This window comes from Drosophila miranda, chromosome 2 (genome assembly GCF_003369915.1).
Source record: "Drosophila miranda strain MSH22 chromosome 2, D.miranda_PacBio2.1, whole genome shotgun sequence".
In the NCBI taxonomy this organism is placed as follows: Eukaryota; Metazoa; Arthropoda; class Insecta; order Diptera; family Drosophilidae; genus Drosophila; species Drosophila miranda.
This window is the reverse complement of record NC_046675.1, coordinates 23,580,768-23,604,906: the sequence shown is the minus strand read 5'-3', so window position 1 is coordinate 23,604,906 and position 24,139 is coordinate 23,580,768. Positions and strand designations below refer to the sequence as shown.

General features: G+C 46.6%; 3 protein-coding genes and 1 long non-coding RNA gene across 7 annotated transcripts; 2 read left to right on the top strand and 2 right to left on the bottom strand.

The window, feature by feature from the left end:
- Positions 1-326: 326 nt before the first annotated feature.
- LOC108154118 (titin) lies at positions 327-12,756 on the top strand. Of its 3 annotated transcripts, none has more exons than XM_033389946.1 (8): positions 327-811; positions 871-1,086; positions 1,174-1,220; positions 1,417-2,936; positions 3,004-3,069; positions 3,125-3,574; positions 3,638-6,732; positions 7,057-12,756. In XM_033389946.1, the coding sequence occupies exons 1-8, from the start codon at positions 638-640 to the stop codon at positions 12,424-12,426; spliced, it is 10,938 nt and encodes a 3,645-aa protein (XP_033245837.1). In that variant the 5' UTR covers positions 327-637; the 3' UTR covers positions 12,427-12,756. The 3 variants fall into 3 exon arrangements, with proteins under 3 accessions (XP_033245837.1, XP_033245836.1, XP_017139732.2); XM_033389945.1 differs by having other exon boundaries at positions 332-811; positions 3,638-4,637; positions 4,869-12,755; XM_017284243.2 differs by having other exon boundaries at positions 332-811; positions 3,638-12,755.
- Positions 12,757-13,024: 268 nt separating this feature from the next.
- LOC117187388 lies at positions 13,025-14,051 on the top strand. The gene is made up of 2 exons (XR_004472075.1): positions 13,025-13,307; positions 13,381-14,051. It is a non-coding gene; the product is annotated as an uncharacterized LOC117187388 (long non-coding RNA).
- LOC108154134 (glycerophosphodiester phosphodiesterase 1) lies at positions 13,526-16,005 on the bottom strand. Of its 2 annotated transcripts, none has more exons than XM_017284268.2 (6): positions 15,732-16,005; positions 15,308-15,662; positions 15,086-15,237; positions 14,819-15,023; positions 14,584-14,759; positions 13,526-14,520 (listed from the first exon to the last, which is right to left on the bottom strand). In XM_017284268.2, exons 2-6 carry the CDS (start codon positions 15,611-15,613, stop codon positions 14,367-14,369), a joined length of 993 nt encoding a protein of 330 aa, XP_017139757.1. In that variant the 5' UTR covers positions 15,614-15,662; positions 15,732-16,005; the 3' UTR covers positions 13,526-14,366. The 2 variants fall into 2 exon arrangements, with proteins under 2 accessions (XP_017139757.1, XP_017139756.1); XM_017284267.2 differs by having other exon boundaries at positions 15,308-15,626; positions 15,732-16,004.
- A 4,874-nt stretch (positions 16,006-20,879) lies between these two features.
- On the bottom strand, positions 20,880-22,062 carry LOC108154137 (trypsin-4). Its single transcript, XM_017284273.2, has 2 exons — positions 21,450-22,062; positions 20,880-21,370 (listed from the first exon to the last, which is right to left on the bottom strand). Exons 1-2 carry the CDS (start codon positions 22,028-22,030, stop codon positions 21,178-21,180), a joined length of 774 nt encoding a protein of 257 aa, XP_017139762.1. The 5' UTR covers positions 22,031-22,062; the 3' UTR covers positions 20,880-21,177.
- Between the last annotated feature and the right edge of the window lie 2,077 nt (positions 22,063-24,139).

The window sequence follows — 24,139 nt, the reverse complement described above, 5'->3', positions numbered from 1 at the left end:
CGTTTTTGGGTCTAATGTTACTAGCTAATTTTATACGAATGATGAATTATGTTTCAACGACCATAATACGCTCATACATCGGTTCTCGTCCAAATTTTTTTAATATTATTTCGATATCAATTATTAGTGTGACCAGATTAGCATATGCAACTCGTGAAATTCTCGACTATTTCTTGTTATTTAAGTGTTAAGTGTAGTTATATCATGAATCGACTCACAACCAGCTAAAATCCGCAAACGTAGCTTTTCTTTTATTTTGTTTGTTAATGAAAAACTGGAAATCCTATTCCTGCATAATATACATTTGAGCGAGCTGTCAGCCCCAAGGAACTCAATTTCGAACTTAACGCCTACATTGGCGCAATTGGTCACACTCGCGCGTCCATTGCAAAAAAAAATTCCGTCAGATATTAAAAATATCGAACTGAAGAGGGAAATAGCATAGTTGTTGTGTGAAAAGTGTACCAATTACTGTGAACAACTATTCGGCCAGGTGTTTATTCGCGACTCGCTTAAGTCTCGCTCGTCTCCTCCGCCGTGCGGCTTCTTTTCGGTTTTTTTTTTGCACCCAAGCCAAAGCCAAAGTTGCGCCACTCACACCCCTACTTTGCGGCCGGGCCGCAGCATTTCCATCAAAATGTCTTTGGATGGCGCTAAATTGCGGTATGTTGACGAAAGCGGCTTGCCCGTGGTTGTGGCGGCCAAAGGACGCACCTTCCAGGTGGGTTCGTATCTGACCTGTGACCTGGTCCTGGATGGGCCCCAGGTTGAGGAGATGCTTTGCGAAATAAAATGCGACGCCTTCGGCAGGGTGAGTGGAGGGGGGGAGTGCATCGATTTGCCCTATCAACAGCATGTGCTCGTCCCCAGGTAACCATCAACAACAAATCGCTCAAGGAGCTCGTCCATCTGAACGACAAGGTTCTGCACGGCAAGCGGCCGCTGCTACATGGCGGACGCATCACCATACTCAATCAGGTCTACACTTGGGAGTTCCCCAAGATCTCCGAGACGGAGGATGTGCCGCGCACTCCCGAACGCCTGTCGCCCGTTGAGCAGGCTTCCAACTCCTGCCCATCCCTGAAGGTATGTCGATTCGGAGTATCTGCAGAGGCCACATACAGTACCAAGTACAGTTTCTCAAGACGAACTTTCCCTTTGTTTCCCTTACAGTTGCAGTCCCACCGTCCTCAGATCGACAAGCGTTTGACCGTGCACAAGTAAGTGAAGCCGTCTGGCAGGGCCGGCAGTCACCCAGGTAGACGACGGCCAACCCTAAAATATCCTTCATCACTCTGGGTGTGTTTGTGTGTGTGTTTTTTTTTCCGTTTGTGTCTGTGTCTGTGCACACATATTCCCTACATATGTTGGTTGTCCTAGAATTTGGCCCTATAATCATCAATGTTTTTTTTGCAGCTTTCGCTATTGCATCAATTCGGATGACGAGGGCAACACTTCGATTGAGTCGCGGGATGAAAGCGATGCCCATGTGGAGGCAGACGAGAGCCTACGCTGCAAGACTCCGCCAAATGCAGACGACGAGCCAGCAGCGGAAGCTGGTCAGACTCCGAAAGTAGATCTTCTGGATGCCACGCAAAACAAAGAGAACACCGCCACCCCACCAGCCAGTCACAAAAAGCTGCTGAAGCTCTGCGCCCTCTCCGATGTGGTCATCACCTCGTTCTCGCCCCGCGAGACTGGTGTCAAGACGGAGAAGTCCTTCACATGTGTCCGCAAACCCAACGTGGCGACAATCTCCACGCCCAAGAGCGTCTACAGCACTCCAAAGAGCGTGCTGTCGGAGCTGAATGAGGACAGCTGCAGTCGGGATCTGCTCGACTTCAGCACACCATCCACATCGAAGAAGACCCGGCGGAAGACCTCCATGTATCTCATTGACCTGACAACACCACAAAAGCTGCGTCCTACGCTCAAGCATACGCCCATCATTGTGTCCGACAGCGCCGACGAATCGTCAGGTGTCTCGCCGCTCGTCATAGACATAACCCAAGCGGACACGCCGCCATCTCCAGCTCCAGCTCCGTCGCACCAAGTGGCCAAGACACCCAAGAGACTGGCGGCTGCGGCGACCCCCAAGCGAACGCCACAGTCCCTGATGAAACGGGCTCTGCTGACGAGTACCAAAAAGCAGATTGCTGCCAATCGAGCAGAGGCAACCACGCCTGTGGCCGCGCCGAAGCGACCATCTCTGCTGCAGGCGCGTCGTCAGTGCCTCACCACACCGACTCGTCTGCCCTTCCATCCACTGAAACGAACCGCTGCCCAACAAGCGGCCGATCAGGAGAAGGCCAAGACACCCAGGACCTCGCCTCGCAAGCGACCATCTCTGTTCTTTGCCAGTCCCCGGGAGAACAAACTGTCCCAGATGAGGCAGTCCCTGGCTGGGGCCAGGCGCAGTCCCAATGTGGAAATGAGCAACAAGTTGGTGTCCAAGGCTCGACGCTCCCTCAGCAACTCTCCCAGGGATGGTTCCCCCAAGCTAGAGTCGCCTAGGATCGGGTCACCCAGGCATGGATCACCCAAGCCAGCCTCGTCCATCGCCCCATTGACACCACAAACGAGCGGAAGCGTGGGGAAGGAATTCAATATATCCAAAAGCAAATGCTCCACCCCGGAGAAGCTGGACGACTCTGGGGATAATCTGAGCCGCACGTTTACCATCAAGGATGATGATGATGAAAGCGGAGGAGAGCCAAGCAGAGCGGGATCAACAGTCGAGGCTTTTGCTTCTTTAATGGCCGGAGAAATGGGCAGCACTAAAGCCATCCAGGAGGTCATAGAAGACAGTTTAAAGAGTCCCAAGACAGCGGTAGCCACTGAAGAGCCACCAGTAGATGCAGTAGATGAGATTCCCATTATCGAGGATATCATATGTGAAGAGATTCACGTAGATTTGCCCGAGAAAATCGTCGAGGGTAAGTGGGGAAAAGGAATCTTTGAATCGAGTCCAGTTCGTACAGCATAAACCCTTTTTTCCTTCAGGTGCGGTTTTGATTGACGACAGCATTTGCGAGGAGCTCCCCACAGATCCGAAAGCCAATGCAGAAGGTAAGACATGAATTGCATTTCAGAATGAATGGCCCTCAACAAGCCTTGATTTTAGAAGCATCACAAAAGGACCAACTGGAGAGTCTGGAGACGATTGAAGAGGACAAAGCTTCCCTTGTAAAAGCGTCAACAGTTGAGAAGCCGGCTATGGAAGTGGAGAAAGAAGCTCCAGCTTTACGTACACCCCTGCCTCGAAGGAGTTCGCGGCGCATCTCCGCTGACCAGAGGACTTTGGCCACCACTCCGCGACGCAGCACTCGCCGAGCCTCTGTCGAGGTCAATAGCGACCAGAATGTAATCGGACAACGCACGCGACGCGCCTCTTGCTCTGCGGCCGATACACAGGCCCTGGCCACGCCCACGCGAAAGCGTCGTCTGACAGAGGAGATGGGCACGCCAACGCGGCAGTCGAAGCGCCTGCTAAACACGCCCAAGCGAACCAATTTAGTCGATGAATCCGTCGGCGACATGGGCGTCATTGTGGAGGAAGCTGCTCCGGCAGATGGTAGGCTGAGAATTAGACACGTCCTTGGGATTAAATATATCTCAAGTGTTTGCTTTGTTACAGAAAAAGAAAAAGCGGCCGCTGAAGACGAGGATTACGGCACGGAACTGGCCACAGATGAGCCCGACAATGTGGACTATCATGGCCTGAGGGATATGCTAAAGACGCCCAAGAGTTGCAGCACGCCGTTGTACAAGGGCTTGCGGGAACTGATGCAGACCCCCAAGATGCCTGCCTCGCCCATTCTGGGCAACATTGAGGAGCTGCTGGAGCGCTCTGACAGCGTCTCGGACACGCCGCGAAGGAGCAGGCAGAGAGCACCAGCGGAAGAGCCAGAAGGCAGGGACCTCGACCGGATTTTGAAGACACCCAGTGCCAAGAACATCATGGTCCCCAATGAGCCAGCCAGTGCGGTGCTACATTCGCGCAAGGATTACACCAGCGACTCGGTGCTGATAAGTTGCAATTTGAGCGTTGGAAGGCACACCCTGCCCTTGGACAATATCTTCCACGATGTACCCAGCACGTCCGCTGTGCATGCGGACGACAGTGAATTCGAAATAAATGTGACTTCCGTCAGCACAGCCACTGACGCCGATCCCCTGGCTGCCTCCAAGCGAAACGAATCGGTCTCGTCGGAGGACCTGATGAACTTGAGTGCTGCCACGACTTCCAGGAAGACTGCGACGACCAGCACCACCTACAAAGCTGCCATCAGGGCGGACCTGAACCTCAGCACACTGACTGAGGAGGGAGGGGCGTCCAGGGACACCTCGCCAAGCGCCAACGATATAAGCGGCATCCAGCTGCTGGATCAGACCTCGGATTCGATATTCTCCGACCCTCTGGTAGTGTCAGTCTCTGGTGTTGAATCGGGCGACTTGACCGTGGAGGAGACCAAGGTTCAGAGCGTCCGTCCGCCATCTGAACCGATCCCGAGTGACAATCGTTCCGACACTGACTCAATCGTGGGTCTGAGCGAACCCTTGGTGTTCAGCGATGATGAGGAGACAATCGCAAAAAAAGACATTCCCCACAAGAAGGTGGAAGAATCTGCTGTGACATCGCCCAACAAACACGCTGCCACAGACCCAACGAATACAAATGGCAAAGATATACCTATATCTGTCGAGGAATCCATAGAAGCCGTCGATTCTTTAGTCGATGAGATTTCGTTGATCGAAGTACAAGACATCACGACTGAAAGCAGCATCAATGCCACCAAAGGCAACACCATGCCCAACGACTCTTCAATGATAATTGAACTGGACTCAAGCAAAGAATCTGCTGTGACATCGCCCAACAAACACGCTGCCACAGACCCAACGAATACAAATGGCAAAGATATACCTATATCTGTCGAGGAATCCATAGAAGCCGTCGATTCTTTAGTCGATGAGATTTCGTTGATCGAAGTACAAGACATCACGACTGAAAGCAGCATCAATGCCACCAAAGGCAACACCATGCCCAACGACTCTTCAATGATAATTGAACTGGACTCAAGCAAAGACACCAAAGCACCGCAGGCTAAAGAAACGGATGTCTCCTCTGTCGTGGAGGCTACGATTACCGAGTCCGAGACTTATCCTCTGGACTCTACAATCGAATATTCGGCCATTGAGCTGAACGTCTCAAGCCCAGTCGCAACTAAGAAAATCGCAGCTGCCAAACCGGGAATACTCGTATCAGAAGTGGAAGCATCGTCCTCCAAGGAGTTGCCAGAGGAAAGCGCAGCCGAAAAGTCAGAGGTTGAAGTTGAATCGGCACCCAAAGAGCTGCCAGAAGAAAGCATCACAGACAAGGGCACTGAAAGGAAGCCTGGGGAAGAGAGGTCACCAATCAAGGAGGCCCCAGAGATTGCAGTCCGAGACATAGATGAGGAGGAGAAGGAGAGTTGTGAAGAATATCCAGCTCCAAAGGAAAAGGAAGATACTCCATCAGTTGAGAATAGCTTTGATATCATTGAGCAAATGCCAGAAGCAAAGGAAACGCCAACCGATGTATCTTTGGTCGAAGAAGGATCTGAGGTAGAGGATATCCTGGGACTGTCGGCTGTTGTAAACGCTGTTCAAGATACAATTGACTTCGAAGATCCACAGACACTATCCCATGAGACGGCTATAAGCACAGACGAATCCGAACACAAAGAATTGGAAGCTTCTAGTGCGCCCAAGCCTGCTGGGGAACAACAAAGCGAAGCGTCTCCTGCTACAGAGTCAGCAAGTGAACCAGAAAAAGAAGCCCATAGTCTGGAAGTTAACTCAAATGTAGTGGACGTGACACAAGACATCAGCAGAGCTGAAAGTCCAAAGGAAGCTGAGACACCACCTGAAGATGGGGCAATTCAATTGGATGCATTCAGCATTTTAGAAACTGTTGACCAAGAGTCCACGTCCATCATCGATCCACCGCAAGAAGCTGATGTGGTGCCAGAAAAATCTTTGATTGAAAAGTTACCAGAAGAGTCTTTGATTGAAGAAGTGCCAGAGGAATCGTTGATTAAAGAGGTGCCAGAGGAATCGTTTATTAAACAGGTGCCAGAAGAATCTTTGATTAAAGAGGTGCCAGAGGAATCTTTGATTGAAGAGGTGCCAGAGGAATCGTTGATTAAAGATGTGCCAGAGGAATCTTTGATTAAAGAGGCGCCAGAGGAATCTTTGATTGAAGAGGAGCCAGAGGGATCTTTGATTGAAGAGGTGCCAGAGGAATCGTTGATTAAAGATGTGCCAGAGGAATCTTTGATTGAAAAGTCACCAGAAGAGTCTATGATTGAAGAGGTGCCACAAGAGTCTTTGATTGAAGAGGAGCCAGAGGAATCGTTGATTAAAGAGGCGCCACAAGAATCGTTGATTAAAGAGGTACCAGAAGAATCTTTAATCGAAGAGGTGCCAGAGGAATCTTTGATTAAAGAGGTGCCAGAAGAATCTTTGATTGAAGAGGAACCAGAAGAATCTTTGATTGAAGAGGAACCAGAGGAATCGTTGATAAAAAAGGTGCTAGAGGAATCTTTAGTCGAAGAGGTGCTAGAGGAATGTTTGATTAAAGAGGCGCCAGAGGGATCTTTGATTGAAGAGATGCCAGAGGAATCGTTGATTGAAGAAGTGCCAGAGGAATCGTTGATTAAAGAGGTGCCAGAGGAATCGTTGATTAAAGATGTGCCAGAGGAATCTTTGATTGAAAAGTCACCAGAAGAGTCTATGATTGAAGAGGTGCCACAAGAGTCTTTGATTGAAGAGGAGCCAAAGGAATCGTTGATTGAAGAAGTGCCAGAGGAATCGTTGATTAAAGAGGTGCCAGAGGAATCGTTGATTAAAGATGTGCCAGAGGAATCTTTGATTGAAAAGTCACCAGAAGAGTCTATGATTGAAGAGGTGCCACAAGAGTCTTTGATTGAAGAGGAGCCAGAGGAATCGTTGATTAAAGAGGCGCCACAAGAATCGTTGATTAAAGAGGTGCCAGAAGAATCTTTAATCGAAGAGGTGCCAGAGGAATCTTTGATTAAAGAGGCGCCAGAGGAATCGTTGATTAAAGAGGTGCTAGAGGAATCTTTAGTCGAAGAGGTGCCAGAAGAATCGTTGATTGAAGAGGCCCTAGAGGAATCTTTAGTTGAAGAGGTGCCAGAGGAATCTTTTATCGAAGAGGTGCCAGAGGACTCTTTAATTGAAGAGATTCAAGACGATGCCATTGAATTGGAAACCACGCTAGATGAAATTCGATCTGAGGATCAGCAGACCAATGATCCCAAAGTGGAAGAGCCCAGCCGAAACCAGAAAGAGGACGCGTCCCCACTGGACGTGCCTAGCGATGCGGAGGCAAACGAGAAACCTGCAGCTGGAGGGCAGGGTGGCATCACGAAATCCGCAATCGACACAGCAAAGGAAACAAATAATCTGGATGAATCAACTGCCGGGGATCTAGCGCAGGATATAAGTTTGGCTGAAGATGAGGTGATTCTATTGGATGCCTCAAACCGACTTGAAGATGTTTCTACCGTCGAGGAAATGCCAGAACCTGAAGCATCTCCAGCCGAAGAACCTGCAGATGGAAAGGATAAAGAGGATGCCATTCAACAAGATGCAAAGCCAGAAGACACAACCCAAAACGAGAGTCCAAGTGAAGGTCAACGGAGCAATGGCCAGGATGCGGAAACATCGGCCTCGGAAGCTGCCGAGAAAACGTCTCCCAGCGACAAATCTGTTATCAGGAAGCCTGAAGAGGCTTTCCTTCTGAAGGAATCAACAGACATGGAGTTAACGAAGGAACCTGCCAGAGAGAACGGAAATGACGAACAGGACATCCAATTAGATGACTCCAACACTTTTGAAGATGTGGTGGCCACCTCAGATGGTCGCAAATCCCCAAGCGATGAACTCCTTAAAGCAGTTGATGAAGAACTCGCCCACGAAGCGGAGACATTGACCTCGGAACAGACTTCAGTCCAGAGGAAATCGACTAACGACGACAAAGTCATTCCAGGGGATGCCTTGAGCATCGATCAGTCACTTTCTGGCCACACGACGGAGGATGAGATCACTGCTGACGTCTCAGCTGTAGACCCTAAAGCAACACCAACAGCCACAGCCATCGAGTTACCCAAAGAAAGCGAAATGAAGTCCACATCTGAGACGGAAGTCATCCCCGAGGCCTGCACAACCAACGAAGCGGCTGCTTCTCCAGAGGATTCAACTTCTGAGAAAGTTTCGGAAGCAACTCCAGATGAACACAAAGTCGAAGGGATTATCTCTACACCAGAGCGGAATATTCAACAAGAAACTGAAACAGAAACCGGACCTGAAGCTGAGCAAAGAGGTCCATCCCCTTCAGTTGAGGCGCCTGTAGATGTAGCGAAAGAACTGTCTCAATCAACACCAGGAAAAGAAGAGGAAACATCAGAGATTGTTTTGCGATCTACTAAGGAACCTGCTCTTAGTGCCCCATGTTCTATCGCTGAGGGATCTGTCACCCCACCACCTGCAGTTGAGCCTGTTAAGAATCCATTGCCTGAAAAGGAAGAGGAATCCGCACAGACTGAAAGTTCTAAAGTGCCTGTTCCCAGTGCTCCAACTTCTATCGTTGAGGAAGGCACCCCTTCTCTTGCAGTCGAGAAGGCATTAGGGGAATCAAAGGAACTGCCTCAATCATCAGCAGAGAAAGAAACATCAGAGATTATTTTTGAATCTACTAAGGAACCTGCTCTTAGTGCCAAAAGTTCCATCGCTGAGGAAAGCACCCCATCACCTGTAGTCGAGGTTCCTGGACCAGAAAAAGCAGAAATTCGCTCCGAACATTCTAGGGGATCTGTTCCCAATGCTCCGACTTCTAGCGTTCAGGAAGAGCCCGCTCCACTTGCAGTTCAGGAGCCATTGGGAGAACTCTCTCAATCATCACCAGACAAAGGACAGGTATCAGTAGAGATTCGATCAGACTCTACTAAGGAACCTGCTCCCAATGCTCCAATCTGCATCGATGATGAAAGCACACCTTTATCCACCGAGGAAATACAATCAGTTTCCTCAACATCAGAGTCTGAAGAGGTGGTCGATGAGACCCCCACAAATCAGTCGATAATCGGCTTGAATGCTGCAAACAAACCATCTGCAAGTACAGGTCAAAGTGCGAACGACGAGATCCAAATAATATCAGACGATAGTCAGTCAGTGTCGTCCCCGAAAGAAGAAACTTCTAGCCAAGATGACGACGAAGATGACGATGAGGATTGCGATGAGGCCATGGACATGCTGGAAGAGCAAGTCGATCCTGTGGATCTGCACGTGAATAGAAGGGAAACCACCACCAAAGTGTTCCCCTCTAAGGTCCATATAGATGATGATGTGATTGAGTTGAGCGACTCAAATTCGAGCCACGATTCGCAGGAGAAAGTCCCTACAGCACCCACAGTGGAAGCCGCAACAGAAGCCCCTGAAGCAGAGAAACCTTCGTCTTCGGGTGCGCCCGCTGGGGTTGTGGAGCCCAAAGCCATGTCTGTTAAATCATATACTAGTGGTTCTGCAAAGGAAGATGAAGTTGCAGCCGCAACCCCTGAAGATACACCAAGAGAGGCCGCACTCGAGCTTACTCCAGCCCCAACTGAAACGACAGGTGCCTCCGTATCCGAGACACAAACACTTGGATCCGCTCTGGATGAAGAACAGGATATCGCAACTGAGTCTGAACGAGACAGAAGGAATACGCTAGCGACGGAAAAGCCGCTCGAAAGTAATTCTGAAAACGGGAATCAAGCGCTTGAAGAAAACACCTTGAAATATGTTGAAGAAGAGAAGGATGCAGAAAACAATGAAAAGCAAGAGCCAGAGGTGGCTGCAGAAGAAGCAGTCAAGCAGGAGGCGAGGAAGGTAACAAGACTGGCACGCAATGACGGGCAGCCGCCCGCAAAGGAGATTCAGCCAGCCGCCAAAAGGGCCAAAAAGGGCTCGTCCGTGGAGAGAACCGCAGAGGCTAGCGAATCGGAGAGGCCAAGGCGGCGGGGCCGCAAACCGTCCGACGAGGTACAGCCAATCCTCGAGGAAAAGAAAGTCATCACGAACACGAGACGGGGACGAAAGCCGTCCAAGCAATCATCAGAGGAGGCAAAGGACAACGAAGCACAGCCGAAGACGGAGGAGATTCTGAATCCCATCACAGACGACAACATGCCATCCGAACATGTTAAACAAATGGATCCACCAAAGCGAAACCAGGAGGAATCCAAGGAGCTGCTTCCTTCGACAACAAAGCGTGGACGCGGACGTCCTCCATCAGCGGAGAAGGATCAAGCACGGAAGGCCAAAGCCCGGGAGCTCCTGGCAGCCATTAAAGTAGATCAAACAGTGGACTCCGAGCCAAAGAAGCTCCCAAAACGAGGTCGCAAAACACCCGAAGTGGTCCAGGAGGAGCATACGGAGGTTATGCCTGAGACATCAAAGCGACACAGACGAGCTCCAACAGCAGAGAAGGAGGCCACAAAGGATGATCCACACAACCCCAAAACCCAGGAGCATCTGGCAGCCATCAAAAAAGATCCACCAGCTGGGGATGAACCAAAGAAGACCCTGAAACGAGCCCGCAAGTCCTCAGAGCTTGTAAAAACCGAGGAGGCCAGTCAGCAGCCAGCTAAAGAGGGCCAGCCAGATGCCCAGGCAGACAGACCCAAGCGAGGTGGACGCAAACCTGCCATGGATGTGGAGGTGGCAGCTCCGGAGGAGCCCGAGCATCCCAGGCGCCGAGGACAGAAAGCAGATCCAACACCAGAGAAAGAATCAGCCTCAATGAAGCCCGTGGACCATCATCTGGAGGAGATCGCTGAGGAAATCGAGCGAGAGCCAGAGCCAAAGAAGCTGCTGCTGGACGACGAGGAGCCCAAGGCACGGCGACGCGGACGCAAAGCCACAGCCGAGACGACGGATGTCCCAGTGGAGCATGTCGAGGCTGCCAGCTCTCGGCGGCGCGGACGCAAGGCGACCGTGGAGGAGGGCACGGCCGACCAGTTGGAGCCCAAATCAAAGCGTCACAGCGGAGAGGGCCCACCACTGGAGACTCCTCTTCCCGAGATCCAGGAAGCATCAACGGTAAAGCCAACGCGACGCGGTCGCAAACCAAGCGTGGATGTGGATACAGCAGAGAAGAAGCAGCCAACGCGAGCTCTCCGGAAGCCATCGACGAGTGTCGACGAGGGGACACCCCAAGCCAAAAAGACAACGGCACGAAGAGGACGCAAAGCTTCCGCCCAAGCTGAAGGTATCGATGCACAGAAAAATGTGCAGGATGTGACCACAGAGTTGGCTGCCACCGTTACTGCCACCGCTTTGGCGTCCGCAGAGAAGCCCAACGATGGGGTATACCCCTCGCCCTCCCACACCGAGGATGAACTGACGCCGCGTCGACGCGAGGGACGCAATCTTCCACGGAAGAACTACACAGAAGTTCCCGACGATGACAAGCCCAGCTCTGGATCACGACGTAACCGAAAGCCGGTGACCAGCGGCAAGGCAGCAGCTGCCAAGACGCTCGAGATGGAGGTGCATCCCACCACGCCAACACCCTCTCAGAAGGGGCCACCGATCGAAGAGGCAGTCAGAGCTACCCCAGCCACTCCAGAGATGGCCACGGTGACCTTGCCGGACCCCACAACTTCGCAGAGACGTGAGGGACGAAATCTGCCGCGCAAGAACTACACAGAAGTCCCCGACGATGACAAGCCGACCCCGTCCCGCAGCCGGCGCCAGAGGAATCCGACGGTCAAGGCCCTGGAGCTGCTTGTGGACACCACGCCCAGACCAGCCACGCCCAGGCGACGCAGGGGAAAGGCCGGCACTGAGGAGCCGCACGAGGATGCACCTGCAGCGAAGAAGGTGGCCGAGGAAACAGAGGTAGCAACGGTCGCCGCAGTCAAAGGACGTGGCACCCGTCGCAAGGCCGAGGATGAGGCTGAAGCAGATTCTGCAGCGCCCACCAAGCATGCGGCACGAGCCGGCAACGCACGCAAAGCCAAGGTCGAGACTGAGCCAGATTCAGAGGACCAGCCGCCCACCAAGAAAGCACGTGGCGGAGCCCGTGCTAAGACTCCAGCGGTGATCATTTCTGACGAGGAGCCTGCAGAGCAGCCCGTGGTGGCTGTGTCCGCCAAAAAACCAGCCGCCCGTGGACGCGGACGAGCTGCCAAGGCAGCCCCAATTGTCGAGCCAGAGGCAATGCAGCCCGTTCCGTCGGCGGAAGCCGCTGCCCCCTCAGCCTCGACGGCACGCAGTGGCCGTGCCAAGAAGGTGCACTTCGAGGCCACTCTCCCAGTGGCAGATTCCGCCACCAGCAACGACGAGGCGCCCAAGAGAGCGACACGCTCCCGCCGCAAATAAGGAACTTCATTTGCATCTTGCATTTGCCCCATTGTTTATACATATATAAATATTCTCTATCGTACAATTTTTTTTAAGCTTTCACACACTTTACGAACTTCTGTATAAAATAAAATTACATCTATCGAACACTCGATGCATGGCTATTTCTAAGCTCTATCATTAGTACTCCGTGCATACATCCCTGTCCTGTCACCCCGCAAAAGGTTCCCATTCCCTCGCTCAGAAATGTAAGACCTTAATAGACCTAGGCACACCATATATACAGATATACATACATATACATATATAATGTAAGACATCCCCCCAAATAATAAAGAAAAATTAAAAAAAACTTTGTTCCAATCTACAATTAATGGACGCGTTCACCAGGACCAGCCGAAATGAGGTGGGAAAATCGAAACTGAATAAATCGGATAAGTTTAAAAGATACCTATGAACTTTCAAAGTTGACCATATGCAACCTTCGGATCGATTCTCAAAGAGTATAGGGGTATATTAGGTTTGTGGTGGAAGTGGATGGGGGGTGTAGTACCCAGAAGGAAGCGTTTCCGATCCCATATATCTCGATCAACACCAATAGCCGGGTCGATGTAGCCATGTCTGGTCTGTCCATCCATGCGTCCGTCTAGATCTCAGAGACTAAAAAGCCAAAACAACGAAATTTTTTATTTACACTCCTGTGATATCACACTGTTACAAGTTTATTTCGCCCACACAAAGTTCGAAAATCGGTGGCCTCCACAATTTTGAACCTACGAGAGAATGATTATATAACAACCAGATTCAGGAGTCTGGTTTAGATGGATACTATATTGGATGAGTGGATGGCATGTAATTAACTTATGATCCACATTTTCGATGAGGGATTCGGCCGTCTGGTAAGTCATGTTAGGGTAATATTGAAGAATTTATACCATTGCCAGCACACCGAATACCTCGAACACCGTACAGGCAGCTTCTCTCGCTCAGCAATATACAATATATTAAAACGGAAGAAAACCCTTATAAGCGTTATTTATCTAAACCCTTTACCGACTGGTAATACAAATGCTGACAAGCTGAGCAGATGCATCTATAAGAAAACGCTTACTCTTGATTTTTGAGTTTATATCAATCTTTTCCACTATCTTTATTTACTCATCGGATCATCGTGTCGTAATAAAATGAAATTTTCATCATTGTTTTTTTTTGGTATAGTCGTATAGATAATGCTCGTTGGAACACAATTCGTTTGCTTTTCTCGGATTAGACGTAAGAAGCTTAATTGTATTTGGTGTCGGGACTTGGTCTTAGACAAGTTATTCTTTTGGGATCTGCATAACAATGGGAACATTTGTGAAAAATGGCCAAATGTTCGGCATTCTAGAAAAGCTGCGCGTGTATGTTTGTATATACTACATACATATATATATACATATATAGAGCACATCAAAAAAGCAATATACTACCTTATGGGGTATACATTTGTGTACATGCGAGTATAGTACATGTGTAGAAATATCGTACAAAATTTGAGAACAGAACATATCAGGCAGGGTATATGAAAATATAGACATAATTAAATAGAAAACATATATAAAAAAACAAACAGGACGTCAATAGAAAAAATAAAATGTAAAAAGCATCCTGTAGCGGACAATAAATAAAGCACAAAACCTATTCAGACATAAATATACAGCTTCAATCTCACTGGTACAGGTAGTGGTACTGGTGCACAACGGGTAATACTTTCAAAAGCTTCTACAGATACGGAACACGTACTAAAAACGCATTTTATAAACACATATCGAGTGTGGGGGAGGGGAGTGAACGTGGGCACTCAAAACGAATTACTCTTAAGAATTAAGTGTGGCGCAGCTAAATGCAAACAGTTTCTCTGTATGTGCGCTCCTGTCTGAGTTGTGTTCGTTGACTTCCTCGCTGGTGAATGGAACACCTTAGGCCTTCATCAGTAGATGCGGCTCGGAGCGCAGCGAGTCGGTCAAATATTGGATCTTCATGGTCTTCTGAAAATAGCGCTTCTCGTTGGGCGAGTTCACCATGTAGACGATTGGACGGACGCCAACATTGCGCCACAGGTCGGCAATGTGCCTGCCAAAAGCCAATTAAACATTAAAGAGTAATCCAAAAAGAGAATACCAATGAATGGCTTACAAATTGAACTCTTCTTTGCTGAGAAAGACGACGCTTATGCCGATCACGGGGGCAATGATATTGCGAAAGATTGCACCATAGATTGAGGTAATCAGTGTAGAGGATTTGAGTATGGCCAGCGATAGATAGGTCTCATGCCACAGGCCACAAATGATCTCCGGACGCAGTTTGCGCAGCTGAAAAGAACAACAGGCATCAAAAGCATCCCCAAAGAAGCATCCTCCTCTATGCATACCTGATAAATGGCAAGCGGCGAGCGACTAATAACAATTGTTCGCTGCGTAAACGCCTCATTGGCGGCCATAAACTTCTGCAGCTGGTCGAGCATGCGGGCACTGTTGTCGTGCAGGCGCAGGAAGAGCGTGGCCGAGGTAGCCTCCGCCTCCACATAGTCGGAGAGCTGCCTTAGCGTGGTCACTGACTCTGCCTCGAAGTGGGACCTGTGTATTGACATTTGAGTTTAGTGAAGTTCCACTTGATTTGCATAAGGCTCATGTCTCACCCCATAGGATGCTGCTCCGTGATGTTGAGTTTTTGCAGCTCGCTCAACGGCTGCTGAGCCACAGCCAGGCGACTGGGGTTAGCTATAACAATTTCCCCGCAGGATGTGAGACCGGCATCGAGAAGCACGTTCCGATATCCACGTGTTAGGCACTGAAAATGAGGGATGTTATTGATTTTTGCTGGGGTAAGGGCCGAAGCAACCACCGCCTCATGACGTCACCTTTTTGATTGCTGCCTTCGAGTTCTCGGGCGCATCGTAGCCGGCCGCCCGATTAGCGATGGGCCAGTAGCTCGGCCAATCATCCGGCGCGCTCAGCAGGCTAAGGAGCCGCTTCTCGTTGGGACTGCGCTGCAGCTTCACGAACTTGGAGGCCACACAGACGACGACGAGGCTCAGTGTGCACCAGGGTATGGCCAGGTTGCAGAACAGCCAAAACACGTTGAAGCAGAAGAAGATCATGCTCACCGAGCAGCACAGCAGCTGGTAGATCATCTTAATGCAGAGCCACAACCAGCGCCAGTACATTCAGCAGAGGGAACTGTTGAAAGATTGCACTTAAGTGTCTGTTTAGGGTCTATTTTTACCTCTAGTATTTGTTAGTTTCGTTGCTTTCTTGTGTCTTGTGTAAATGCACTACACTCACCCTAAATAGAATGCGTGCCGCCACCACCACACCACCCGCTCTGCTCTGTTCCACCCGCTGATGCCGTTGCCACTCCCACGCCTGTTTTTCCTACAATATATCACTGCCACCGCCCCACTGTTGACTCAGAACTTGGTTAAAGTCTAGCCCTCGATTTAGGTTCGGTTCAAAATTGTTTTTGTAACGGGCAGGGCCTAAAATAACCGTTCAAAAAAACTAAAATCTCGCACAAAACGAGTAAATCAGTGTGACCACTTATCGTTAAAATATACAGTCAGTGTTGCCATTTCAGCTTATTTTAAGCTAGATTTGGCTTATTTTAAAACAAAATAGCTTGAAAAATATCTCTTTTATTTAAAATTTCATTTAGCTTATTTGGCTTCAAAAAATTTGGTACAAAACAATTTTTGCTATTTGAATGTATTGTTATATCGGAAAAAAATCATATATCTTGTTCGTATTTTGATATATCATCCAATTTTGTGTATATATGTATGGTAATTATTCGTTGATAAGTTTCAGTCACACTATGGTATTGCACATGTTTGCACATTTGCATACAAAAAAAATGCCAAAAGTGTTTTATAAACAAAATTTCCACAATTTCTGGTTAAATTTTTGATGAATTTACGGAGGGGCTACGCAATGTGCCAACTGAATCCACATAAGCGTACTGCTGCTTTTGTAAGTCAACAATTGGGGCCATGTCGTTTTTATTGTTAGATTATTTTTCAGCTTTTTTTTGTATTTAGCTTATTCCAGCTTATTTTTTCTTCAATCTAGCTTATGGTGACTCTCAAAATCTGGCAGCACTGGTACCCAGTGTGCCCGCAGCGCACACCAACGGCTACATTACCCGCTGAATTTTTTATATAAAGCAGCTACGAGAAAGCCATAACCGGCCCGCCAGAATTCGAATTCGTTTTTTTTGTCAAAATAAAAGATTTTCGAGTACTTAAAAGTAGTTAATCTTGATCAAAATTGATTCAGCAATCATATAAAATTATCTGGGCAAAAATAAGATATCTATATAGCTGGGAATATTCGACGGAAGAAAGATTAACCAAGAATTAGTCGTAATAACCGGTTCACAACAATGAGTCCCATTCCATGCACACATACCCTGGGGGAAATGGATGTTATAGAATTGTGAATATGTTTGTCATCCCAGGCAAAAAAAAAATTTATTTTCAATAGATTTTAATATTATTAAATATTATTTCAACGATATTTTAAAGCTTATTGTCTTCTTGCAGAGACCAAGAATAGGTACCAGGATCGAGATATATATACAAAACACTCATCATATACATAAATATGTTTAAAAAATGTCAGTTTGAGAAAAGGTCTTTATTAGTTACGTTTTATCTTCATATCAATATTTATACTTTCATATAAAATTAACAAAATAGGGTATACAAAGGCCTATACTACGGCTTACATCCACAAATCTCAGAGACCATTAACGCTAGAGTAACCAAATTTTGGTACCCGTACTCCTGTTAGATCTCACTATAAAACATATATCTCCGAATTTCGCCCCACCCCCTTCCGCCCCCACAAAGAACGAAAATCTGTTGCATCCACAATAGTGCAGATTCGAGAAAACTAAAAACGCACAATCATAGAGAATGACCATATCTATCCGGTTGCTGAATCTGGATTAGATCGGATCATTTTTATAGCCAAAAGGAACACATCAATTTGCAGTGGCTACGCAACGCCTGACGTCACGCTCAGACTGATTTTCTGTCTCTCTTGCACGCACTCTTTGTCGCGTCGCTTAATATTATCTCACAACTCACAACGTTCCCCCTCGTTTGTAATGTTTTTGAAAAAATTAATAAATAGCTTTAAAAACGTGTCCTGGAAACCACAAACTTTTTTTATTCTTGCTTTATTAACAATGAATCAATCTATGCACAAACAATTGTTTCATATAAATCGGTAAGTTGGTTAAAAAGATATAGCGGTTTGACTTTGGATAATTGTTGAACCTATTCAGTTGAGCGGCACTGTAAGTATACAATAAATATATAACACAAAACCCACCCTTTTCTGCTACCTTGCAAAAGCAGAGAGAGAGAGAGAGAGAGACAGAGAGCCACCAGCTGCGGCTGCGCTGTCGGCTGACGTATTTTTGTTGTACTCAGAAGCAAGCGCATACAAAATCTCACACATGCAGCGACAGCCGATATATCTCTCTCGCTCTTGCAAGGCAGACCTGCGGCGGCGCGACTGCGCTACTTCGAAGTCATTTTCGCAAATGGCGGCGCTGCCAATTGCTATAAAAAGGCGAGCACAGTCGAAGCCGCGCGACTTTATTTTTTTTTTTTAACTGTTAACATCTACTCTTCTAAACCTAGTGCGCAGGGAGTCAGCACCGTGCGCACCATGGCACCCCAGAACCTCCGCAACCACACTTCTCGGAGCGTAATTGAACCTCCGCAACCACACTTCTCGGAGCGTAATTGAACCTCCGCAACCACACTTCTTGGAGCGTTATTAAACCTCCGCAACCAAACTTCTTGGAGCGTAATCGAACCTCCGCAACCACACTTCTTGGAGCGTTATTGAACCTCCGCAACAAATCTTCTTCTCGGGGGGCATGGCTTTTGATTATATTAGTCGGTTCAAATTGTTTAAAACTAAATTATTTAAAAGCTAATTTAAACTTCAATTAAATAAACCCTCGGCGTGGATTATGCACGCACGAGTGCTGTCGGCCACCCCGACGGAGGGCAGGCCGTGCTCCTTGCACATGGCCAGGAGGTTCTTGTTTGAAAGTGTCTCCAGTTTCGAGAGCTCCGACATTTCCGCACAAAAACAAATCGGAAAACAGAAACAACAATTTGGAGCTCACAACCCGACTTCTCCGAAAACCTTTTCGATTCAGTCCAAATGATGCTCCCAATCGCGTCTCGCCTGGAGTATTGTCATCCGAATATAGTATATTCGCATACATTTTCGAATGTCACGGCATGGCTGCTGGTCGGGCCGTCGTCCTTCACCTGGGCGGCATCCTCATCGATGGGCCGCTTAAAAATTGTTTCGAGACGGGAATCGGTGTTTGGCGTCTTGTTGGGCTGCTGGAGCCTGACATTTGCAATTTTTTACAGAATGATTGAATATTTTTAAAGATCGGGCAGGAGTTGCAGGGCGCCCGCCGACAGCTCCCATAGCGATGGTGGCAACTGCCCGCTGAATTTTGTTGAGGCCATTCTCCCGAGAATCTCCACGGCCTTCTCCAATATATATATATATACATATTATATATAAACGCATTTCCTTACATTTCCCTACGTCTTACCTGTTAGAACATATTGGCGGGGCATCCGTCGCTTATGATGGCCATCAATCGCGGGTCATATCCACGTTGCCGAATGTTTAAGAAAAGATTTAAAATCGTATAAAACATATATATTTATTTAGACTGTTTCGGAAGACACCACTCTTCCTCATAAGCGATCTTTTCTTTTTCAATAATGAAAAAGATGGTAAATCGGACAGCCTACATTTCTGTAGCCTTATATTCTTATAAATATTATTACAAATTAATGGGCGATGAGTGCTGTTCAGCATGTAAATATTTTCTATTCACAAATTTGCGTTAATCCACAAACATAACACGATGTCCGTTCGAGAATTGGAAAAAAAAAAAGCGCGAACAAGTATGAGTATGGTTCAAAGAATAAAGCAACGCCATAATTTAAAGACATACAAAAAACAAAAAGTTCCGAAAAAAAAGTCTGCGACAAGTAGAAGTCGGCAAAACGAGAGTGCGAAAGCTTTATGATCGCTTGCTCAATGATGCAGCTCAATGCGTTATTATGGACGACGAAACTTATGTCAAATTGGACTCGAAAACTTTACCCGGCCCTCAGTTTTATACAAAAGTTAAAGGTGGAACTGTTGACGAGTCGGTGTCAACAATTCAAGTCGATAAACTTGGGGAGAAAGTGCTAATATGGCAGGCCATTTTCACCTGTGGCCTAAGAACCAGTGCTTTTTCACAAAAGGGACAATCAACGCCGATGTGTACATGAAGGAGTGTTTGAAAAAGCGTCTTATACCTTTTTATGAAAAACACAATGTGTCAAGAATATTTTGGCCAGATCTGGCGTCCGCGCACTATGCCCGCTCAACTTTAGCGCTACTTGACTCAAAAGGCATCAATTTCGTGTCAAAAGAGGAGTACCCACCAAATTGCCCAGAGCTCCGGCCAATTGAGCGATATTGGGCATTAGTTAAAGGAAATTTAAAGAAGAATGGTAGTCTCTCCGAAAACATGGAAGATATGAAAAAAAAACTGGATGCGTGCGACCCGTAGGATTACCAAAGAGTGTGTGCAGAACTTAATGAGCGGTGTTAAGCAAAAAATTCGATCAAAAATAAGAGGCTAGATATTTTTTTAAATTTATTAACAAAATTGAAAGTTAATGTTTTTCTCTAAAATTAAAAAAAATAAAAATTGAAATCGGAACGAAAACATCGAAGTTATAAGAAAAACAATAGATAATATTGAAAAGATGAATCCGGCATTGAATCTCTGGAAAAAAATTCAAAGCCCTAAATGGGAAAAATATTTCCCAAAAAACGGAAATTAAAAATTTTCATGTAAAATTGCACGCATTCACTGTCCAAAATGAAAAATTTGTACAAAAAATAAACGATCTAGAGAAAGAAATTTCTCAACTTAAATCAACGAGCCCGAACAGGGCTCATGAAGAAAAACAATGTAGGAGAAGGCCGAGGAGATTCTCGGGAGAATGGCCTCAACAAAATTCAGCGGGCAGTTGCCACCATCGCTAGGGGAGCTGTCGGCGGGCGCCCTGCAACTCCTGCCCGATCTTTAAAATTGTTTTTGCCTTCTTTGGAGCCTGGGATGACAAACATATTCACAATTCTATAACATGCATTTCCCCCAGGGTGTGCATGGAATGGGACTCATTGTTGTCAACCGGTTATGACGACTAATTTCTGGTTATTCTTTCTTCCGTCGAATATTCCCAGCTATATTGAACATATATGGAACGATTAGTGAATCAATCAAAACGAGTAAATCAAAACGCTAACCTGCCTATCGCACATGAACAGCTTCTTTGCTAGAGATGGCACTGTTAAGCTATTAAGCAATTTTAATAACTGTTGTTATTATAATTCAGAATTTATTTGCATATGTAAACCAAATCGAGTACGAGAGATTGAGATATAAGGAGACGAAAGAATTCTGCTGCATATGCATATGTGGTAACAAATGATCTTTACAGTGGGCGTTGGAAATGACAACAACAACATAAGGCATTTCGTTTGGGCTGCACCACTGGTAATAGTTTACAATATTTAAGCTGCTTGACCAGACAGGAACTATCGATGAGGTTAGCGCGCACATTCAAAATGGGCTATCACGCATGTTATCCCGTATTTTTCCTTTATTGATGGAGATTTACAATTTGGTGAGCAGACGTATCCAACGGCGTACAGTGGGGTGGGCCAGACGAGTGTACACGCCTGGATAATAGGGATCCGCACAGCTGACCCCCCAGGAAACGATGCCAATCAGAGTGCCTTCGGCACTGATGGGACCTCCGCTGTCGCCTTGACAGGCGTCCGTGTTTCTTGCGGCCGCACAGAACATTCTAGACAAGATAGTGGGACATTAACTAGAGATTCTAAGTGCCAAATCTCTCTCCCTATCTCTGCTCTCTGTACACTTACGCATCAGTGACGCCGCCGTGATTTTTCAAGGCGCTGTCACAATTTTCCTGATTAACCGTCTGCACAGTGGTGCTCATGAGGACCGGCGCCAGGACGGGATTAATGATATCCATGTGTCCCCAGCCAGAGACGACGGCGGACATGCCCTCCGGGATAGCCTCGCCCACAGCTGGCAGGCGGATGGGCGTCGTGGAAAGGGCTCCGACGGCAGTCCGCAGCAGAGCCACATCGAAATTCATGTCCGTTCGATCGTACGCGGGATGCTTGTAGATGGTCTGCACGGGCTGGATAGAACCGCCTGTGGTGCGCAGGACAGTGCCCTGGCGCAGGGTGAACTCGCGGGGACTCGTTTCGTGGTTGTCGATGCAGTGGGCCGCTGTTATAGCCCAGTTGCTGGCGAGGATGGAGGCACCACAGATGTGGATGGTGTGGCGCCGCAGTGAGAGCTGATAGGGGAACTCTCCCTCTGCGGCCTCTCGCCCATTAACAATGCGGCTATCCGGCAACCTCTGGGCAGCCGCATCGACGTTGGAGACGGCTAAAAGAGTCCCGACGACGAGGAGTGGAAGAAGCTTCTGCATGGCGCTGCTGACTCTTGAAAACTAAACATTATAGCGAGCCAATGAGTCGATATATTTGCTGCTTCTGTCTTTATCAATTGTCGTCGTTATCTCCGGGGTGTACATGATTTCTGTAGAAGCTGTATCTGTAATTAACCCTTGTCAATTGCTGCGCAGGGGCATCCATGGGTTTTTTTCCTCTGATATCTCTGAGATTCGGTGATTCTATTATTTTTTAAAGCGGGGACGGCAATGAACTTCCGCTTAAGCATGGGTGTAACATTGAGCTTGCTGATTATCAACTGGGAGTGCTCATGGGTTTTTTTTTAGGTATTTCTCAGTTTAATTGGACTTTGCTATCATAAGCTATGACAGCTTCACTTTTCGAATTTTTCCTTGCCGTTAGGTGCATATTACACTACCTGAACTTCGATGCGTTTCTTTGGGTAGATATCGATGTTTGTCTGTCGATATCTTACGTTTCATTTTATTGAACGCCCTCTTTGGTTTGATCGAACCGGCCAAGCGAACTCGAACATCGACTCGAACCGCTGGGCTATGGAAAGGTATGGACAACAGGCAAATACAGCCAACGGAAATTGCAAGGCTCGTACAAACATTACCTAGCCCTGTCTCTACATATGATATGCTATGAGGACGAGCAATATTTTGTATTTCCCACAACATCGACGCCTGCATCTGCACCCTATAGAAAAGGATATTATAGAATCGAGGAAATGTTTGTCATCTGGCTCCAATATAGGCAGAAACTAGTCATTCTGTGTTTTAAAGCTTTTTTAGCGATCTTCTTACAGAGACCTAGAATAGGTATCGGGACCGAGATATATATCTGCAAAACACGCATCTGTATAGGTCAAAAACATTTCCATCATTATAAGTTAATTTTTAAAGCAGCTTGGAATTTTAACATTATTAAAGTAAATAGGGTATACAAATGACCCATACGCATAACAGAAACCTGTTGACAAGCAACCATAACGTAAAATTGCATACACACTTACGTTTCATTCCGAGTTTTGACTTTCTTTGCCTAAAAATTTTTTTAGAAAAATGCAAACAAAGCATGGACTTAAATACATTTTCTACAAGATTGGCAAGTTTTATCAATAGGATAAGACTATGGGGGCAGAGCTAACGGTCTTAGTGAGCCAGAATTATTCAATGGAATATCAAAATTGAGCAATAGGAAGGATTACTCTCTCACGGGTTTTTGTTTGACTTTTTCGTTAAAACCTTTTTTATACAAGATCCAATAAAAAAAGTATTTCAAATAGGCCAGTTAAGTGGAAAATTAATTCGCTAATCGAATAAACTTATTATTGGTAATAATATAGTAAATATTAGTAATATTAAATAGAATATCAAAATCGATCAGAATCGAAATCCCGATTAACCCCTTGTAGACCAGTGGGTATTACAATGCACTTCACAAATATTATGAATCTTAAAGAACTTGGGCGCAGTTCAGATGAAAGACATCGGGGTGATGTTTTGTTAGTAAAAAGATTTTTTTTGTGGATAATAATAAGAATGCACAGTTTCATATTCCGTGGTTTCGATCGCCTTCCTATTCTGCTTAAATAGAGGGGGCTTTAGTGGGCTAAGTTAGTTTCTTCATCGCGCTTGTACACCAGTGTTTCCATTTTAGCTTATTTTAAGCTAGATTTGGATTATTTTAAAACCAAATAGGTTGAAAGCCAATTTAAATGCTTATAGCTTGAAATCTAGCTTATTTAGTTAGTTTATTTGGGCTAAACATAATTAAGTACAAAACAATTTCTGTTTTTTTATTTTTGTAATTGTAATATATGTTAATTTTTAGCGAGAAATCGGACAAAAATCAAGAATCAAGAAGAAACCAAGTCGTGGGAATTACGGCAGCATGCGGTCGCTAAAAAACATATTGCGTCCAATGCAAGCATGGCAAAACTAACAAAATACCTTTTGTTAGAAAGTCCTCAAAAACAGAGATTCAGGAGGCTGCGGTTTGTTTGTACATTGCTGAGCACTCGGCCATAGCATATTGAAGTGAAAAAAATCATGTCATTACTAAAAATTAAAGTTCCCATTATTCTGATGTGTTTTTATGGTTAGTTTATTTTTAAGCTA

Excerpts from the sequence above, each read along its gene's own strand:
- LOC108154118 (XM_017284243.2), top strand. The coding sequence starts at position 638 with ATGTCTTTGGATGGCGCTAAATTGCGGTATGTTGACGAAAGCGGCTTG. Across the intron at positions 1,087-1,173 it reads ACTCCTGCCCATCCCTGAAG|TTGCAGTCCCACCGTCCTCA; the intron begins GTATGTCGATTC and ends TTTCCCTTACAG. Across the intron at positions 3,575-3,637 it reads GGAAGCTGCTCCGGCAGATG|AAAAAGAAAAAGCGGCCGCT; the intron begins GTAGGCTGAGAA and ends GCTTTGTTACAG.
- LOC108154134 (XM_017284268.2), bottom strand. The coding sequence starts at position 15,613 with ATGTACTGGCGCTGGTTGTGGCTCTGCATTAAGATGATCTACCAGCTG. Across the intron at positions 15,024-15,085 it reads ACGGAGCAGCATCCTATGGG|GTCCCACTTCGAGGCAGAGT; the intron begins GTGAGACATGAG and ends GTCAATACACAG. Across the intron at positions 14,521-14,583 it reads AGCAAAGAAGAGTTCAATTT|GCACATTGCCGACCTGTGGC; the intron begins GTAAGCCATTCA and ends GGCTTTTGGCAG.
- LOC108154137 (XM_017284273.2), bottom strand. The coding sequence starts at position 22,030 with ATGCAGAAGCTTCTTCCACTCCTCGTCGTCGGGACTCTTTTAGCCGTC. Across the intron at positions 21,371-21,449 it reads CACGGCGGCGTCACTGATGC|AATGTTCTGTGCGGCCGCAA; the intron begins GTAAGTGTACAG and ends TATCTTGTCTAG.